The 15,243-nt window shown below is 32.8% G+C and overlaps 3 protein-coding genes across 3 annotated transcripts in view; 1 reads left to right on the plus strand and 2 right to left on the minus strand.

The window, feature by feature from the left end:
* The first annotated feature begins 251 nt into the window (after positions 1-251).
* LOC149653871 (haloacid dehalogenase-like hydrolase domain-containing 5) lies at positions 252-3,710 on the plus strand. The gene is made up of 7 exons (XM_089846814.1): positions 252-366; positions 984-1,330; positions 1,408-1,498; positions 1,690-1,947; positions 2,229-2,380; positions 2,440-2,635; positions 3,038-3,710. The coding sequence occupies exons 1-7, from the start codon at positions 292-294 to the stop codon at positions 3,254-3,256; spliced, it is 1,338 nt and encodes a 445-aa protein (XP_089702940.1). The 5' UTR covers positions 252-291; the 3' UTR covers positions 3,257-3,710.
* Positions 3,711-4,722: 1,012 nt separating this feature from the next.
* Positions 4,723-6,333, minus strand: LOC149653872 (pre-mRNA-splicing factor ISY1 homolog). The gene is made up of 6 exons (XM_089846815.1): positions 6,152-6,333; positions 5,977-5,999; positions 5,630-5,909; positions 5,452-5,569; positions 5,137-5,393; positions 4,723-5,059 (listed from the first exon to the last, which is right to left on the minus strand). Exons 1-6 carry the CDS (start codon positions 6,152-6,154, stop codon positions 4,841-4,843), a joined length of 900 nt encoding a protein of 299 aa, XP_089702941.1. The 5' UTR covers positions 6,155-6,333; the 3' UTR covers positions 4,723-4,840.
* A 207-nt stretch (positions 6,334-6,540) lies between these two features.
* The window catches only part of LOC149653873 (LHFPL tetraspan subfamily member 3 protein-like), a 35,250-nt gene continuing 26,547 nt past the window's right edge, over positions 6,541-15,243 (minus strand). Inside the window, exons 2-3 of the mRNA XM_089846816.1 lie at positions 8,125-8,358; positions 6,541-7,981 (exon numbers count right to left, since the gene is read on the minus strand). Of these exons, the coding sequence (XP_089702942.1) occupies positions 7,737-7,981; positions 8,125-8,358 (479 nt within the window). The 3' untranslated portion in view covers positions 6,541-7,736. The remainder of the gene's footprint in view (positions 7,982-8,124; positions 8,359-15,243) is intronic.

Below are 15,243 nucleotides of genomic sequence, written 5' to 3' on the forward strand. Positions count from 1 at the left end.
AACACTTACAAATTAAAGAAACTATTAAAACGTTCTTATAATATTTCTAAAATTCGGTATAATTGGGTTCACGGCCCCTTCTATGTATTTCAGGTCAAAATGGCACTGTAGATAAACAAGCTTGTGAAATACAAACCATTTTCCAATTCAGATTTAAAAAAAAACATAATAATATTTAATTTGACAGGAGATATTAACTTTCAAGGTTGAATCTATAAAAAAATGATAGTGTACGTCCCCTCGGTATTTAGGAGGGGGTGAGCGAGAGACGGCGGAGAGACGGTAAGAAAGATGGCGTCTATCAGTCGCCAACTGACGCAACTACGTCAAGTCAAACGGAAATCCCCGACTTCGTTGGCTTACGAAGTAAGTCTCTTTCATTTATACTCGATTAACTTCACCCATCCTTAATCCCGATTAATTTAATTAATACCGAGATTAATTAATAATTAAAGTAACTAGAGAGAAGGGTTTTTCCGTAACTAAGCCTCGGTCAATTCGCGCTATTCCCGGTCTGTGTTTGTTCCCCCTATAGAAAAAGCCATAGAAATTTAAAGACCTTGAATTAGGGATAGACGGGTTGAAAGTGACAGATTTTAGTACAACCCTTTCTTCTATGCCACCCGTACGGAGTTAGATATAATAGACCATTATGACTTATAAGATTATGTCTAATATGCGGCGAAAGGTATAATCGTTATAACTTATAACACGCGTTATTCATAAGTATTATAAAATATAATTTTTAAAAATATTTTTTTTTTTTTGAATAAAACTAATTTAATTTAAGTAAAACGAAAAATAATTCAATTTAATCACCTTGGGGTAATTTTAAAATTAAAAATTTAAGTAATTTAAGATTGCACGCCCCTTTAAAGGGGTCCGCGGTTGGGTACCTGTTAGGTATAGGACGCCAGCGCCCCCAGGGGTCATATTGCGTAACTACAAAAATTAGAGGGCCATTATTTGCGTTTAATTTTTAGTGGACTACGTTTTTTCGTTCGTCAACGACAACGTCATCTACATTTGGATTTCTATTTGACATTGACGGTGTTATCGTCAGGGGTCGTAAAGTGTTACCATCGGCTGTGGAAGCCTTTCGTAAATTGACCAATAAGAAGGGAGAATTCAAAATCCCGACAGTATTCGTGACGAACGCGGGTAACATGATGAGGCATCAAAAAGCCCAACAATTATCGGAATGGTTGGGGGCCCGCGTCACCGAAGACCAAGTGGTCATGTCTCATAGTCCTTTGAGACTTTTTAGACAATTTCACGATAAACATTGTTTAATTTCGGGACAAGGACCCATTGTAGAAATAGCTAAAGGGTATAAATTAATATTAATATTTTAATAGGGTTTAGATTTAATTAAATTAAATTTAATTTTAATTTTTGACTGCGCAGTTTAGGATTTAATAAAGTAACTACCGTTGATCAACTAAGAAATAATTTTCCCACATTAGACGCAGTTGATCACAAACGCAGAACTAATCTTGTAAATAAACATTTTTTCTTCGATAAATGGTTCATCAGATTTAGAATTCGCGAGAATACTATTAGTACTAAATAGTATAGAGTACTTACGCGAATACTACTGAGTATCTTCAGTACATTTTATTTGTTGAACCATTTATTTCATTTCGAATTTAATGAATTGAACTGTGAAACTCGTCGTATCGTTTGTAGCCTTGCGCATTTGAACGATATTTCCCGCGTATTGAAGCGGTAGTTTTATTTGGGGAGCCTGTGAGGTGGGAAACGTCTCTTCAACTGATTGTAGACGTTCTGATGACGAATGGTCTACCGTGCGACGCGCCTCCCACTATTCCCTACCCCCATCTACCCCTCCTAGCGTGCAATATGGATCTACAATGGATGGCCGAAGCCTGCTTGCCCAGATTCGGCCACGGAGCATTTTTAGTTTGTTTAGAAAATTTGTATAAAGTAAGCGTTCTTGATAAATTTTGTTATAAGAATCGTTTGCAGCTCCAGACCTTCAAATTGGTACCAATTAGGTCAAAATTCGACTAGAATTAAGAAAGTTAAAAAATTTTAGTATCTGTGCTTTCAAATCGGCTGTGCTTTAAAAGCTGAATAACTTCATTAATATTTGTCCGATTTTGACCAAACTGGTCTCAAATTGTAGATCTTAAAACGTCCTTTAAAACGAAACCAACTACGTCGAAATCGGATTAAAATTAAATTAATTGTGATTAATTTTGTAGAAAATAACGGGAAAAGATATGATTTACACCGCCCTGGTGGGCAAACCCAGCGAAATTACGTATCATCATTCTGAATACTGCGTTCTAGAACAAGCATCTAAACTTTCCGATAAATCGAAACCGCTACAAGTTCAAACCCTCTATGCTGTTGGGTATGTAACCATGGTTCTTACCAAAAGGGGAGGGGCTTAAGTTATTTTTACTTTTAAAGAGATAACGTTAATACGGACGTTTATGGGGCGAATTTGTATAATCGTTACGTTGAACGACGTCGTAAATTAAGACAACGTCATCAACAAGAAGAAGAAGAAGAAGGGGAAAGTTTGGCGAAATTGGCCAATTCTCTCAATAAAACCGCTACCACAACTACATCTACAACAGTGTCGAGAATGGGAGCTATTGAAGATGTAAGTACCCCTTTAAAAATAATAATTACAGAGGGAATACTCACTCAGAAAGAATTTGAATTTTTGTTGAGAAATTCTAGAAATAAAAATTAAAATAATAATTATTACTGAAGGTGCAGATATTATAAAAAATAAAATAATAATTATTACTGAAGGTGCAGATATTATAAAAAATAAAATAATAATTATTACTGAAGGTGCAGATATTATAAAAAATAAAATAATTATTACTGAAGGTGCAGATATTATAAAAATTAAAATAATAATTATTACTGAAGGTGCAGATATTATAAAAATTAAAATAATAATTATTACTGAAGGTGCAGATATTATAAAAATTAAAATAATAATTATTACTGAAGGTGCAGATATTATAAAAAAATATATGTTTTTGTATTGAAGATGGAGCCGCAAGTGACTAGTTGCGAGTCCATCTTGGTTTGTACTGGCGTCTACAATGACGAAGCGAACAAACAACAACAAGAGGACCCGGAACACGCTCCCAGGGATTTCCTTCCCGCGGAAGTGGGCCTAAAAGAACCCAATTATATTGTAGAAAACGTTTTGGGGGCGGTTGATCTAGTTTTAGAACGAGAAGGATTTCATTCCGATTCATCGTGACTAAACACTTAAATTAATTTAATTAATTAAAAATTAAAATGCCCCCCCCCTGACAAACAAACAACCAATTAATTAATTCATAATTAGTTTTTAAAAAAATATATTTAAAACACCGCCACCACCCACCAACAGAGGGAGCAGCTACTGATATCAAAAACCCTTTAGATAAACAATTAGTCGCCTTTAAAACTAACTGGTAATAACTTTCGCTAGATAAGGTTTTCAAATTTAATAAAGTGCCCCCCCCCCTAATTAAAATTAATAAACTATTTACAAATTTTTACTTTAGCGGCGTCCCCCCCCCCTCTACTCTAAAGCCCCGCCCCCTTTTATGGATGGCAGCAAACAAACTCTCACTCTAAAAACTAATTGATTGCCTTTATTCCCAACTAAAGTTATTTATTCCACACGCATATTGTACAAAAAAATATAAATAAATTGTATTTAAATACAACTTGTTTCCCCTTTTTTAATTATTAATTTTATAACTTTAATAATTTATATAGGTTTTAAATTATGGTAAGTGAATTAGGCTTAATAATAACTGATTAAGAATTAATTTTAACTGAATTAAGCCTAATGTTAATTAAATTAGGCTTAATCTTAATTGAATTAGGCTTAATATTAATAGAATTAAGCTTAATGTTATTTGAATTAGGCGTAATATTAATTGAATTGGGCTTAATATTAATTGAATTAGGCTTAATAATAATTGGATTAGGCTTAATTTTAATTGGATTAGGCTTAATTTTAATTGGATTAGGCTTAATTTTAATTGGATTAGGCTTAATTTTAATTGGATTAGGCTTAATTTTAATTGGATTAGGCTTAATTTTAATTGGATTAGGCTTAATATTAATTGAATTAGGCTTAATATTAATTGAATTAGGCTTAGTATTAATTGAATTAGGATTAATATTAATTGAATTAGGATTAATATTAATTGAATTAGGCTTAATAATAATTGGATTAGGCTTAATTTTAATTGGATTAGGCTTAATGTTAATTACTTTTTAATCTATGAAAAGGAAAATGTAGGTTAGTTGGAAGTCAAATTTGGGTTAAATAGTTTTACTTGAGATTAATTTTAAGCTGATTTAATTAAAATAGAAAGATTTAGGTTTAATGTTAATCATTTTTTGATCTATTTGAGTGAAATTGTAGGTAGCTTTTAATTAATTTTGAGTTAAAATTTTGTTAGTTGTGATCATTTAGATTTTCCTCTTTTAATTTTACATAAATCTTTAAATTAATAATTTAATTTTAATAATAAGATTAATAATAAATTAATAACCCTTATTTAATTTATAAGCCACAATCTTAAAATTATAAATAAAATAAATAATACATACCAACTTAGATACTTCAAAATGTAGGTGAAACTCCAAAAGGCCAAAATTAATATTAATTAACTTTAAAATAATAGAATTAAATCCTGAAAAAAATTAAAAACACGACAAATTAAATTGGTTTAAAAAATACAAGAAAATTAAGGATCATTTATTAATCCTCAATTTTCTCATTAGTTTAATCTTTGCCCATCATACAAAACAACTTCATTAATGATGAAATCATCTTAATTAATTAATGAGGAATTAATTCTTTTAATTGCTCGCTCTCCGCTTGTAGGGATTCACTAACGTATTTATCAAGAAGTTCCCGTTTTTTGCGTTGAAGTAAAGCTTCCTCAATATCCTTTTGAGAAGGAACCGGAACATGAGCTACAAATTGATTAGCGGCAAAAACATGACTTTGATCACTGCTATTCGCAGCTTCATCTTCATCCGAAGATTCATCATCACTCTATTAATAATTAATTACAAAGAAATTAATTAAAACTCCATTAGAATAAATATTAATAATTAAATTAATTAAATTACCTTTTGAGTTGCATAAATACTCTCTTGTTGAGGAGCTTCATTTACAACGGTATCTTCTTGGGGTTTATTTTGAGTTTGGTTATCGATGCTGGCCTCTTTCTTACGTTTATATTCTTCAATGGCAGCTTCAACCGCTTCTTTTTCCCTCTCTTTCTCTAAAGGTATCAATAATCCATCATCGTCATCGCGATATCCGTAATAATCAGCATCAATGTCTTTCATCAACTCTGCTCTACTTTTTCTCATGGCTGGTGGAGCTATAAACAAAGAATTAGGCCTAAATTTTTAGGTCTATTTTAAGCCTAATATACTTACGTTCATGTTCAAAGAGTTCCCTAACTCCCGGTAGATCTTTAGCAGCCCCAAAATACTTATATCCCCTATTTCCCGGAACTTCTCTGCCTTCGTGATCCAACATTCTAGGTCCATATCTCTATAACATTGCGTTAATTTAAGTTTATAGGCTTAAATTTTAATTAAAATATTAACTTACTAGATAATCTCTGCCACCTAATTCACGTATACGTATTTCCCAATGTCTTTTCTCTCTTAATAGTTTATTAATTTCATCATTAAGGTCTCTAATACGGAATTCACCCAAACCAGCATTCTGGATTTGGGCTACTTTTTTTGATATTTCTCGGACAATTTGCATTCGCCATTTATCAGCGGCAGACAGATCTGAACATTCAGATGCTAAATAAGGTCGGCGTTCTTGCGTGCCTTTACCTTGTTCCGCTAATTGTGCAGCTCTCCAACGAGCTAGTGTTGTCCTATGAAGAATGAGAAAATTTTAACAATGAACCTACTTACATTGATTTCGATTTAAACGCTTCTTACATCGCTTTTTCCGCATTTCGGGCCTAAAATAAAACAAATAATAAACATTAACATTTAATTTAATAATAATTAAGTTAATCAAACACGATTAAACAATATTTTGGAATGAAACCAAGGCTTAAAGAACACATTTCACACTAAGCCTTTGTCAGATATTAAAAGGTTTCTTTCTTACCATGTTTGGAATGAATTTCTGGCTTTAATCTATTTAGATTAAGCTTAATTATAATCTCAACTAGGTTTAATTTTAAACAATTACATTATACCTAAAATATTTACTGAAATTAATACCAAAATTGATCAAGATGAAACAAAAGCGTCGGTTGTAGCAGACGATGCTTGGCCAGTTAAGCTCATTGGTTGAGAAAATTACCACCAATTAACTATATCACGCGCTTGTGGCGCCATCCCGGTGCAACCAAGGGAACTAAAAGAAAAGGCGGGAAATTTGACTGATTTCAAGAATACATGTATTTATACATTTCTTATCCAGTTACGCCATGGAGTATGTAGCCATTAACAAACGGGAGCTGAAATGGAAAATATTATTAAAATATGACAACATTTTTCAGTATTTTATATTTATTATAATAGCATTTACATTTCACGAAATAAAACACTGGGACCAAGGCCTTATACAGTATGGAATTGGCTTAATTAACCATTAATTATCTATTAAAGTTAATTAAATCAAGAAATACATTTAAAAATACAACGAAAAAATACTGTACACGTTAGCCAAATCAAGATATACTCCTTTCTCCATATCGCGGGAAATTAGGCTTAGTATTGACGTCTGCTAATACAAATTAATGACAATAATAGGTATTTGCTAAGCCTAATTATAGAGATATTGGAAAATTTCAATTATAATTAAATTAAACTTGATCATTTTTCTTTTTTAGCAAACGTTTTTAAGCCTAACCCGTTCTATTTCGTAATTAATAATATATAATAAATCAAAAAAAGGGAGGAATACACCATTAATACGCTGAACACACTCGTTATGATGACGTCATTGCAGTTTATATTAAAGGCGCGTTAACGTTTATACAAAAAATATTGCGGGTTTATTTTTCTTTTTTGTCACGCGAACACAGAATTTCTTTCTGGAAATCTGAATTAGTAGTTTATGACGTTAAGCCTTGGCGCGTGAAATCACTGGTTATTGAAACCCACGCGGCCACGCCTCGAGGGCGAGCGCGTGAAAGTTTTTTGGCGCGAATTCATTGGCGCACGCGCAGGAGAGTCTCGTTCAATCAGAGAACGCGCGGGAAAAATGAATGTTTTGTTTTTGCAGAACGCGGGAACAATTTTGGATAATAATATATTAATAATAAAAACATTATTAAATGTAGTAGTAGTCAAGTGGCACCGGTTTTTCAATTTTGTTATCTCAATAAAAGGACCCCATAATTTTTATTTTTGGGCTCCCATGTTTTTAAGCCTAAATATAATGTTAGGGGGTAAATAATTAGCCAATTTAATGTTGAAACCTATTAATTAGAATTAATTAACCAAGTAGAGTTAGGCCTTTGTAAATTTAACCTAAAATCTACAGAACTTGAATTTATTAATTTGGCAAAGTTTTGTAATAATTTCTCCGTAATTAAATCTAATTAATTAATTAATTAACTCTTCCACCCTCCCCCCATTTCCCTAATTAAATTTTATGGGTTAAAAAATTGATTGCAACAGTATGAACCACCATTTTGTTGAGTTGGTTTTTGAATTTTTTTTTTTTTTTTTTTTAAACATTTTTAAAGTTGGAAATTTCTGTGGATTGATGGCGGGTTTCCGTAATTGTCAACTCGACTACCTGAGCGTCCCGTACGATGCGAATACTCGGAAAAACGTTCGGGGTCAACTTGGTTCATGTGGTGGTGTGGGTGACCAGGGTGGTGCAATCCCGGTGCGGGTGGTGCGGGCATCAAAAGAACCGGTTGTACCGATTTACGTGAAACGACGGATTGAGTGTCGTTCAAGAAAGCGGTGTTAACTTCTCCTAAAATAAAAATAATTTAAAATTTTAATTTTTTAAAATTTTTTGTTTTTAAGCCTTGGTTTCAACTTTATTATCTGTCCCTTCAAGGGTCTGAAATTATTGAATTGTTTTGGTTTTTGGGGGGTTATTTTTTTATATTTCACCTCCATTGGTGATGTAGTGATCGGGCAAGAGCTTGACGTATCGGGTACCGAGGACAAAGGCCAAAGCAGCCAAAGTGGCGCAATCACAGACGCCAATGATGGCCAGGATATACGCCCATCTGATACCACACTGCGCGGGTTCGTAACTGTCAGCTTCTGGACCGCATACGTCACGGACTTCCAACGCACCCCATCCAGCCGGGAAAGCCAAAACTCCAACGACAAGGCAAAGAGCTGTAAAATAAATAAATAAAAAAGAATATTAAGTAAAGGTCAAATATCTAACGGATAAAGGTCAAAATAAATTAATTCAATTTTTATCAGTAACTCAATTCTATTTGCGGTTGGTGTTACGAGTACCTTTTTCCATTAAATCAATCATAGACAACTAAATCTAAAAAATACCGTAGTTGTTTTTTTTTTTATTTAAATTATTTTCAATAATCATTGTTGGTTGGGAGAGTTCAAAGAGGTCGGAATGCATTCCGTCATGGTTCAAAATTCCCTGAAAACCAGTGTGCGCGGCGCGTGTTGGTTGATGGTGCCACACCCATTCCGAACCCGCTTGCTTCAAATTCATTCTTAGTAAATTTCTTTTTTAACCTTTTTAAATTTTCACTTAGTTGAATCTTGTGGCATTATTAAAACGTGACAATTGATTTTGATTGGTCTTTAAAAAATAAAAAAGGCAAGCTCTTTCGCATTCCATCACGATCAATAATAACTAACTGATATAATCATAATTCTATTGAAAATGAATTTTTGTTGGCAGCCATTTTGTAGGTCATATTCTTCAATGAACTTTTCAAAAACTTTTCCCACTTTATTTAAGCCAGCCAGTTTAATAACTTGGGGTAAAGTAAGGTACCAACTAAACAGAACACGTGGGGTCAAATGCACATGTGAAATTAATTTAGTGAAAATTACCACGAGGAGTCAAACGCACGTGGTCAAATAAATTTTGTGAAATTTTCACGTGGTGAAATTAATTTAGCGTTTCACGTGCTATAGTAGTTTGCTCCTCTTGCCAGAAGCTATATAATAAGTTCTATTAAGAACCCATTTAAGTTCTGAGAACAAAGCTGATCATATTCTCAGTACTTATAAGTGTTCTTCATCCTACGTTGACTTAACCTGTTCTTTTACCATTGTTCAAATTCTCCCTCGATTGGCTCAAATACTTGAGTAAGGGTTAAAGTTAAGAGGGTCAATCAAAAGTTATAAACATATTCAGTTTAACATAACAAGTACACAACATGACGTAATGTATTCAAATTTCATTTTAAAATTGACAGGTAAGTAAGCTTACTCACAATCAAAATAGACAGACAAGATGCTTTAAAGCGAAAGTTTCAACTTTTAACCTCAATTTTGGGGCTTGTAGGTCTAAAAGAGGACCTTCAAAAGAAGTAGATCCAAGTGGACAAAACTCGAATGCGAATCTCTACCCTGTAATAGCAAGATCCATCCAGGAGTCTTGTGACTTGAGGGATTTTGAACTATGGCTTTTATTTTATATTAATTTTAAGTATAGTTAAAGATATTCAATTAAACAAAAGCGTGTACAGAGTGTCCTTGAAATATTATTATAAGAACTTGGGTGCGTTGGAAGCTACTGAGGCCGAACCCAACCGCCCATTGTACACCTTCTATTTCCTTGCCCTATCTAATTGGCAAAAAAAAATGTATTTCAATTTTCGAACACCCTTTTAGGCGAACGCAAAATTTCAAGCAATTATGATTGGTTTAACCCTGAAAGTCATTCAAACGTACCACCACCAGCACCAGTTCGATATAACTTTTGCGTAAGAGAGTACCTTAATGTATCTGTTGATTTGAAACTATAAAATGTACAATTTATGAATCGAGGATTAAATCAAATGAACTTAACACGTAGACAGTTTAAGCAAAATTTAAAAATAAAACTTATGCCAAAGATGGAATTTGAACTGTTTTTGATGCAATGTCAGAGCTATGGGATTAATTAGGGAAGTTTGACGGCCATCTTAGGGACTGTGTCTGTGACGTCACACTAATACTAAGCCTTTGACATAAATACTTCTGAAGTAACGGAGTTAGTTTAAGCTAAAATCACTCAATTACTTAAGGCAAAAATCACGTAACTCTAAAACTATTTCGTATAAAGATTTACGTGGTTTTGCTCGTAGGAACCCGATTCGTATCATTATTGACCCTGGATTTATATTTTTTGCTACTTTCTTCAAAGCACAAAGGGTTTAAAAAGCAATTGTTCTCGTGGAAAATTACTTGGAAAACCGCGCCGCCTACTCTAGAACAACACCCAGAATGCCCCGGTGCAACCTCAGAATTCTTTCTTTCTTTCCATGTCTGAACGCGCGATACAAAATAGACTTCCATTGTTTCATTCCAAGAAAATAATATGCCATTCAAAACTCACGCTAAACTCAATTAAGGGTTCAAAATTTTTAATTATTAAATTATATAGTCTTTGAGTATCTTGAAATCCAAATAAAACAAAACCGGATTTTTTTTTTAAATTTAAATAAGTAAATTGGTTGCACTTAAAAGATCACGTAACTAAGATTACAGTAGTGGCAGTTACAAGCCAATGACTACGGTAAGAGATAACGTAGTGCCATTATATTATTTTATAAACTATTTTCTCACGGAAATGAGTTGCTTCCGACTAAACAATAACCAGTTAATAATTAAGAGTTGTATTGCATTGTTTAAAAGGAAATATATATACGTTGAATTTAAACTGGACTTTTCCCCGTCTACAAGAATCAAAATTTCTATTTCAAAATATTTCCTAGGTCATAAAGGTTAATTGGTTGGTTAGTCCGTATTTAGAACGTCGTATTAATTCCGCTAACCGATTACTTCCCTTTAAGAGGAAGTAAAAACCTCATAAACCTAACCCCTAATTGCATAATAAACATTATCAACCTACAGAACCAAAATTCACTAATAATAATGTGTTAGTGTCCCTTTAAATTTAAGGTACCTATCCGTAAAAGGACACACTGATTATCTTCAATACGAATTTATTCGCTTAATTTGGCGCCAAATTAAAGCCGATGCACGTGGCCGAGCGCGCGAGAAAAAAAATCACGCGCCAGTTTTATTTTATTTTTTATTACGCAATAATCACGTGACAAATTTATACAATTTGGATTAATTAGGCGCGAAATCCAGGGATGATAGGACATCCACGTGTTTGATGGGCACGTGTTGCGAAATATTAGACGGAAATATATATTTTTAAATACCGGTTCAACAACTATTCCCCTTTTTTTCATTGGATTATAAAGTTTCTCTCTATTGTAGAATTATATTTAATATAAAAAATGTCTTAAATAATTATGGGCGCTATTACATGTGTCACGACAAAGTACAGCTCACCAATCAACGCCGTTTATTCAGGTCTAGGTCATATACGACAGAATTTACATGTTTTGCATAAAGGGGAAGAAAAGAACAGCCTTCGTCAATGAAAATACTTAAAGATTGTTAAGATTCGATAAATCTTGCCGCACCCTAAAATATTTAATAATACAACTTGCGAATTGTTACACGTGAGTTAAGAATTTTGTATAAATTTGACGTGAAGTTTTTTGTCAATAGTTAGAACAACAAAGGTTTAGTTTTCTTAGGTTTTATGATTGATTAGCTAGGAGTTCAGTTCAGTTCAATACTTTTGAACTAGTAATAAGTTCAGGTTAATTTTTCACTAATGAGTGTATTTTTTATCGTTGTTCATAAAGAGCTGCCAGATATAGTTTCTAATAAACCAAGTGTATGATTGATTATCTAGAAGATCAGTTCAGTTCAGTTCAGAAGTGAGTAACTTGTCTAACTTTCGGAGAAAGGGCTGGAATATTCTCTACCCCCAAACTATATTTTTAAAAACGTTTCCTGGAGTCACATGTTCAAAAATACCAACTTCGCAGTGACGTACCCCTCAATTAAAACAATATGGAGTATCTTACACCTTTGATGAAGTAATATTTGATTCAATCTATCTACGTATTGATCAAAGGCGGATATTATGTAAGAATTAATTTTGAATTCAAGGTTAGTTAGTTTGTTCTTCGCGAGTACCTCATGAGAAGTTGTTGGGGTTTCAAGGGTAACCGGCCGGTTTGGTTGGAAAAATTACTCATAAGAGTTCTAAACAATATCGTGATTGGGTTATTATTGGTTAATAACTCGGGCATTTTACACGCGGCGTTATATCTTGTAATTTGAAAAGAATACGAGTGTTTTGATCTTGACACTAAATACTTCACTATACATTACAAAGACTGGGGTTTTATTTTTAAAATAAAAACTTCCAATGCCATCAATATTTTGCAGGGTTTTTTCATTACAAGTGTGGCCCCATTTAAGTTAAGTTTTTAAGTTTAAACTCGCTTTTTTTAGAGCGAGGTTCTTTTCTCGTATCGTGGGTGGATTAACATTGAATTGAAGAGTATGCTTTTGCCCCTTATACAATACCGTAATAAAAAGGCTTAAAAATAGTTTAACTACATTTGCAATATACTATAGATGTATGTACGAGTTTGGTTGAATTTCAGAGTAGATTTCACAACTTACGTAATTTATTTCAAAATTGCAATTCGCAACGTGATGTTTTCAAGTTATTTCAATTAAATAATGTTTGTTTATAAATTATATTTCACTAGCGTAGCGTTAGCATAGTTTTTCCGAGGGGGTAGATACTATGATGCAAAGACTACAGATAGGACTTCGAAGTTACCATTAAACCAAAGTCCTATATAAATGAAGTATGATGATTTAAATTTTAAGCCTTTGTCGTATTTGCTTAACCCTTCTAATTGCCATTTTTTTCTCTCTCTTTCTCAATCACGATCACGTGATTGTCTTTCCTATTAGGTCTATTTTTGACCTAATTTCTACGCGTGTGTAACGAACGGTTCTCCCTAAATCGAAATCGAAAGTTAATTACCCATTGGTAGGTAGGTAGGGGGTGTTGTCGAACCGTGTCCAAACAATTACAAATAAAAAGAAAATAATAGTAAAAAAACGACATTTAAAACTCGCGCGGGTGGTCAAGCGATTCCACAACTCTTTGAGTCTCTCCCAAGTATCAAGTTTAACGACTTTCACCTAGGACGACTTGTACCGTACCCGTGACAATAAAAGCGTTCAATAATAATAATACACATTAAATTAACTTCAAATTAAACTTAGTCGTGATTTGAACAACCCAACTTTAAAAAAAACAAACCGTGTCCCCAATGTCAAATCAACACCGAATAAAATCAATTATTTTGATACCTATACTTTGATGATACCCGGTGAAATTACATTACTATATGGATACAACCATGTATTGATAGAGTTGAATGGCTGGCTGGCAACACTTGTCCACGTGCAATTTATAATATTTCACGTGAAATCTCACGCATTTTTAATACGTGAAACGAAGTAAAAAAAATCTCGTACAATTTTTTTTTTATTATTTTCCAAATATCGAAAAGAAAATTAATTCTTTAGGGAGTAAACTTGTTACTGATAATTTTAAAATAAAAAAATAAATTAAAGGTGTTAAGATATTTTTCATCAGAATTTCATTGGAACTTTCAAAGTGTCCCGGTTTTCTTTAATTTTAAAACTAAATAGACTTGTACTAAGTAATTAGCGGCAGCGGCGAAGGGATCGGGCTAGACTTCCCAAAAACCATCCGGAAGTAATGACGATATACTGGTAAAAGGGAAAAAGGCCCGACGGTCAAAAGAATTTCAAATTCAACATTTTGCGAAAAGAATTCGCCACCATTTGAGATTTAGGTCAGCTTTACTTTTGCCTTAAAACACACGCTATCGAAACATTTTATATTTTATCCGAATTAAAATGCGATTGGAAAATATTTCATATTAAACGTATCAATCATTCATTCATTCATTCTTCGATTGGTTATTTTTTATTGTTTTTTCTTTGAGAAATATATTTTGTAAATTGCTATTGTTTTTCAAATTTTAAAGATACTTGTTTACGAGTTTAATAAGGGTTGCCTGACAAGTATTTCCGGCTATCACTACCTGGATTGTTATCTGGTAGAATTTGTATTTGAAATTTTTGCCTAAAAACGAGGGGACTGTCACTGATGCTAAACTTAAAATTAAAATTAAAAAAAAAATAACCTATGATTTTTTGAAAAAGTTATATAATTTGGCTAATTTTGGTCCGATTTGGTCCTAATTTGCACCATTTTGCAGCCCTTAATCACTTCTATCTATATACATAATTAACATTAAACAATTAACTCAATTATTCAACAATAATATTAAAATACATTCTGCCCAAACCCAAAATTAGACAGAAAAAAACTACAATAAAAGACCCTACACATGAACTGATGCGTAAAAACACCCAAAAAAAACCTCCCAAACAATGGTACATCGATTAAGGTTGAAAGGTGTGTAGGCACTTAGTATATAGTCATATAGGGGTCAAAACATATTTCATTCGGTTAAAAAGTGATTAAAAAAGAAAACCGAAAGTTATAGCGAAACACCTTGCATCATCGCATAAACATAGCATGATTTCATCTTCAAGAAACATAATTCGACACGACGCGTTTCGTTACAAAATTATTGTTACTACCAAGAGACGCGCGGGGGAGGGACGAACAAAGCCTTGGGTTTCGTGTCCCCATGCCCTCAATCGAACTACCCTATCATCGCTGAACCCTTGGTAACCCAAAACGGAAAATGGATGGAAAGTAAAACTTCGCATTATTAATTTCATAAATAATAAATAATTATTTCAATATGAAGTTATACCGAGTTTAAAGGCAGGATACATTAATTTTGAATACCTATTTAATACAGTACAATACGAGCTGGGGTTTCAGCTGTATTAAATACTAAGGGTGAAATATAAGTAATTACTGTATCACTTGACACTATTTGTTAAGGTAAAAAGAGTACTTATTACAAGTGTTATATTAGTGTAAAGTTACTTTGGTTATTATATGGGTTAACCTTGGTTTATGGGCGCAACTAGAAATATTTCAGCGTGGGATGTTTTAGTATAATATTCAAGAATCCGGATTTTAAAGAGAAAATATTAGAGAAAAAAAAAAACATCATAATTTGGGAAAATATC

Source organism: Phalangium opilio, unplaced genomic scaffold (assembly GCF_054372755.1).
Source record: "Phalangium opilio isolate 3A_F unplaced genomic scaffold, DU_Popi_V2 ptg000081l_1, whole genome shotgun sequence".
NCBI lineage: Eukaryota > Metazoa > Arthropoda > Arachnida > Opiliones > Phalangiidae > Phalangium > Phalangium opilio.